At 42.9% G+C, this 5,318-nt stretch overlaps 1 protein-coding gene across 1 annotated transcript; it reads left to right on the top strand.

Moving 5' to 3' along the window:
* Window positions 1-50: 50 nt before the first annotated feature.
* On the top strand, window positions 51-5,001 carry LOC119345556. Its single transcript, XM_037615587.1, has 6 exons — window positions 51-598; window positions 704-955; window positions 1,128-1,319; window positions 1,423-1,497; window positions 1,584-3,941; window positions 4,455-5,001. Exons 1-6 carry the CDS (start codon window positions 134-136, stop codon window positions 4,746-4,748), a joined length of 3,636 nt encoding a protein of 1,211 aa, XP_037471484.1. The 5' UTR covers window positions 51-133; the 3' UTR covers window positions 4,749-5,001.
* The last annotated feature ends 317 nt before the right edge of the window (window positions 5,002-5,318 follow it).

Here is a 5,318-nt window from a genome sequence, read left to right as displayed (position 1 = left end):
CGCAATGTAGTGAATGCTAATGCTCCACTCCACATTGTGTTGCAGGCCTGATGTTGATGAAGGTGAAAAGATATTTAGAAGACAAAACAACCAACCTAAAGGATCTGATCCATCAATTTTAAAGAACTTCGCGATGCACTCGGTTAGGGCAGAGGCTTGTGATTGCCCACCAAGTCATCAACCATCACAGGACAAGCAAACAGCATCCATGTTGCATGGACCCTTCGGTCATAGGGAGGGTTCCTTGGATTCGTCCTCCTCGTCTAATTTTAGCACGTCGCCATATTTGGATCAAAATATCAGTAAAAGTAGAAAACCGTCACATGGTACTTGTGAAAGCCTGTACTGGGGTGCAAGGGAAAATAAGCAAAAAGTTCCAGGATCGGACCCCATTAGGAAAACCACTCGTGTTGGTGAAACCCCCAGTTGTGAGGTGCAAGAATCTGAGAAGAGTAGGAGAGTGGGGAACAATGGATTTCGGAAGGTTTGCTTTTGGCAGTTCCACAATTTCCATATTCTCTTGGGTAGCGACTTGCTTATATTTAGCAATGAGAAATATATCGCAGTCAGCTTGCACCTATGGGATGTTTCTAGACAGGTATGCTTTATTTATTTATTTAATATATGGCTTGATATTTTCTTTCCTTACTCTCTCTGTTGACAAATTGCCTTACTCTCTCTGTTGACAATTTGCCTTTGATAGGTTACTCCATTGAACTGGCTAGAAGCTTGGCTTGACAATGTTATGGCAAGTGTGCCAGAACTGGCCATATGTTATCATCAGAATGGTGTTGTCCAAGGCTATGAGCTTCTAAAAAATGATGATATATTTCTACTTAAGGGTGTGTCCGATGATGGCACACCTGCATTTCATCCACAGGTCGTCCAGCAAAATGGCCTAGCTGTCCTAAGGTTCCTTCAGAATAACTGTAAGCAAGACCCCGGTGCATATTGGGTATGGCTTCTGAACCTACTTATGAAGTTAGGATAGTCAACATGTGTTAGATATGTTCCTGTTCAACCTTTTAGTCTTTCGATATTTTTATGTACAACTTGATTTATTTAGCAAGACTGGTAACTACCAATGCTAGTTCTTGTGCACTTATACTGAAGGTTTGCTTTCTCAGCTCTACAAAGGCGCTGAAGAAGATGTTGTGCAGTTATATGACTTGTCCATACTACCTGAAAAACGTACTGCTGGTGATCATATATCTACATGCAGTCCTGTGTCCTCTTTAATGAACAAGGGGAGAAGGGAATCACTCTTCTCTCTGGGCACACTCCTCTATCGTGTTGCTCATAGGATGTCTTTATCGAAGGTGCCAGGGAATTGTCACTCTTACTTTGCTTATGTACATTTTCTTTTTTGAAGATGTACTTAGTACAGCTTTACTGATTGTTGAAGGCCTTATATGTTTGCAGGTACCTAGTAATAGAGCAAAATGTGCAAAGTTCTTCAGAAAATGTTTAGATTTCCTCAGCAAGCAGGATCACCTGGTACTTATCTATCATCCCACCATTCTACAAATCTGTTATTTCCTCGGTGAGAAATTTGTTTCACGATTTATTCTTTCGTCTTCTAGGTTGTCAGGGCATATGCTCATGAACAGTTTGCAAGGCTCATCCTTAAATGCTATGAGGAATTGGAACTGACAACAGAATCATTTCTGCTTGAATCGGAAGTTACTCTTACTGACTTGGATGATGAGTCTCCACAGTTGAGCCTTCAGAATTTACCATCAGAGCACGATGATGTATTGACAGAGATAAGCAAGGATGAGCCAGCAGCCGTAGATATTATGTTGGAGTATTCACAATCAGAATCTTCACATGGTCATGTTGATACTGGTACTGCATCTTCAACTACAAAAGATGTCTCTGATGATAGCTTGCTTATGTGTCAGGCTGGAAACTCTCAGATATCAAAACCAATTGCTGATGCTATCTCCTCAAAGTTGGCAGCTATACATCACGTATCACAAGCTATCAAATCTCTAAGATGGAACCGGCAGCTGCAGAACACTCAGGATGATTGTGTTGACAGTGCAGACACCATTTGGGAGAGACCTGTTGACTTCTCTTTATGTAGATGTGGTGATGTTGATTGCATTGAAGTTTGTGACATTAGGGAGTGGCTACCAAAACTGAAAATGGACCATAAATTGTGGAAACTTGTTCTTTTGCTGGGGGAATCTTATCTGGCACTTGGAGAGGCGTATAAAAATGATGGGCAGCTTCATCGCACTCTGAAAGTTGTGGAATTAGCTTGCATGGTTTATGGGTCTATGCCTAAACATCTAGATGGTGATGAATTCATCTCATCCATGTCCAATAGTTCGCTGTGCCTTGAAGATGGTGATCTAAACTCAAGCCTTGTATTGGATGAAGCGGAATATTTCAAGAATGCAAAATGCTTTGGTTATGATATTTCTGCTCAACAGTTGCCTCCAAACTATTTATTCTGGGCCAATGTGTGGATGCTTGTAGGCGATGTCTATGCGGAATATCACCGATTGGGCAGCCATCAAGCACCGGTGCTCCAGGAGCAAAAGCCTGAAGGTGAACTTAGGATGTCAAATGAAATTGCAATGGAAGTCAAACGTCTTAAGAGAAAATTGGGAAAAGATAAGCAGAATTGTGGAACATGCTCACTGATAAACTGTAGCTGCCAAAGTGATAGGGCAAATAGTGGCAGTAGTGCAAGCAGCAGTAGTCCTGAGGCCTCTACATTGCATGGAAGAAAGAAAAATAAAAAAGCATCTGGCAGGAACATTCGTTCACAATCTACTGAAATTATAGAGAAACCTAATGCGCAGGAAGCTATGGAAAGTTCTGAAGAAACTCAGAACAGCACGAATGATACTCGTCTTGAGAAAAGGACGGTGGCAAATGCTGAACCTGATCATGATCACACCATGGATAATCAGTCAAGTAATGCTTATGCTATTCCTGATAAACCTAATGGCGATGTTTCCAGTTCGAGCGGTGGTATTTTTAAGTACCTTGGAGGTCCTAAACCAGGAGATGCTGAATACAACTTGTGTTCTGCTATTCACTGCTATGGTGCAGCTAAGGGAGCCATATTTGCATTTCCTGTGCGCTCGGCAGAGTTCTCCACCATCCTTAAGAAAAGAGGTTGGGCATTCAATGAACTTGGCCGCATTAGACTTGAGAGTAAAAATTTGAGTAGGGCTGAGATTGCTTTTGCTGATGCTATTTGTGCATTTCAAGAGGTCTCTGATCACACAAATGTTATATTGATCAACTGTAACTTAGCTCATGGTAGAAGAGCTTTAGCAGAGAAATTGGCGTCGAAGATAGAAGAATTTCAGATGTATGATCTTCCTGAAGGCTCATATATGCAATCTGTGAAGTCTGCCAAGTCAGAATATTTTCAAGCAATAAACTACTATACCGCAGCTAAGAGGCAACTGAAGTATGCTATTGCTGACAATGAAGTTGATAAATCACTGTACAACGAAGTTTACACCCAGTATGCCCATACGCACCTCAGGCTCGGAATGCTTTTGGCAAGGGAAAGTTTTTTAACTGGCAGCTACGAAGGTGGACTTGTTGATGAATCATCTAACAGAACAGTTCTTGAGATTTCAGCAAGTGATGCTTTTCGGGAGGCTTTGTCTACATACGAGTCCCTTGGTGAACTTCGCAAACAGGAGGCTGCTTTTGGCCATTTTCAGCTTGGTTGCTATCAAAGGGATCTGTGCTTGAAGTTCCTGGATTTGGTTAACAAGGAGGTCAAACAGAAGAACGAGGATAAATTTTGTAAGAAAGCTAAGTGGTATGGTTCCCTAGCAGAGAAGAACTGGCAGAAGGCTTTAGAATTCTATGGTCCGAAGACGCATCCTACCATGTTTCTTAACATCCTTATGGCGCAATCTGCCCTTTCTACTAGCATCTCTGATTCGTTTCATTCTAGTGCGGTATGTTCTTCCTGGCTTGCCATCTCCTCCTATTCTAGTTACTCGGTCTGCTAGATCTTAGTTACGATTATTCTTTTCTGGCATTCAGGAAAGGGCATTACCTTACATAAAATTTGAACTGAAACCACGACACTTATTTTGGAACAGAGGGAGTAGTTGCGTGCAGAATCGAGCGGCGCAATGTCATTTGATTAGAATCGTTTAGTATGTTGCATTTTGCATTTGGTAATACATTATGTTGTAGTGTTAAGAGTAATTTTGCTGAGTACTGTTTAAAGAAAAAATCTACGTAGGGATATTTGGGAGGAAAAAAGGCATCTGTAGCGGTACATAAATCACAATAGTTCACTGCATTGTGGGTTGTGGTTTGTAACAGCAGGTTGAAACCGGTTGAGCATTTAGGTTCGAGGCTATGCGTTCACTTACGCGCGCGCCTAGGATGTCTTATTTGTGAATGTGGAACGGGATTTCTTCTGTGATATCATAATCATGTTTCTTGGTATCTGTTTGAAGATGCTTGAAGTGGCGCTGATGCACTTGCTGGAAGGCCGCCATGTTGTCGAAGCGAACGAGGAATACTCAAACGATGTGAACCTGGACATAAAGCCGAAGTTCTGGAGCCAGCTGCAGAGCATGCTGAAGAGCATGCTGAAGAACCTGGACACAAGCAGGCCGGCAGCCTCCGCTGCCAGTCAGGCCAACGGCAGCGGCAGGGGAGACACGGCCAAGCTGAAAGAAATGTACCGTCTGTCCCTGAAATCTTCCTCTCTGGGCCAGCTGCACGCGATGCACAAGCTCTGGGTCTGAGCAGAGCCTCCGGTTCACAGTATGGCTACTGTGCTGTGCGTGTATGATATGTTGTTGCTAGTAAGCATCTGCCTTGAAGTTTGTGACTATTGTGAGGATCCTGTTGCCTCGTGTACTTTGTCTAGGGAGCTATAAGTCGTAATGCTAATGTGAACTGGTACTGCTAGCAAGTGAATAATAGCCGTGTAATAGAACTTGTGAACTTATAGATGATGAGGCAAACAATGAGTTGCAGATATGGTTGGTTTGCTTTTAGAGTGGACACCTCGTTCCGGTCAGAGGAGTCTGAACGCGTCCGCTATCCTAGAAAGCATCCGTCCTGTTGCGGCAAGAGGAAGAACTTCTCACTGTTCGGAGTCCATATCCAAGAAGGCTCGTCGCCGGTCCACATACGAGATTGCACGGCAGTTCATACGTTTGGTTGGGCTTCTCCTTGGCTTTTGCACCTTGCCTTATAAGCCAAAAAAGCTCCTATTTAGGGGATTTCGTTTTTTTTTTTGGTCTCTTAAGTAGTCCCAACTACCGCACGAGGAAAAAGACCCTGCAGAACGTTTCCTGGCAACGAGATGG

The sequence above is a fragment of the Triticum dicoccoides genome, unplaced genomic scaffold, assembly GCF_002162155.2.
Source record: "Triticum dicoccoides isolate Atlit2015 ecotype Zavitan unplaced genomic scaffold, WEW_v2.0 scaffold250807, whole genome shotgun sequence".
Taxonomy (NCBI): domain Eukaryota; kingdom Viridiplantae; phylum Streptophyta; class Magnoliopsida; order Poales; family Poaceae; genus Triticum; species Triticum dicoccoides.
Note: the sequence above shows the minus strand (reverse complement) of the source record. Positions and strands in the feature narration are given on the sequence as shown.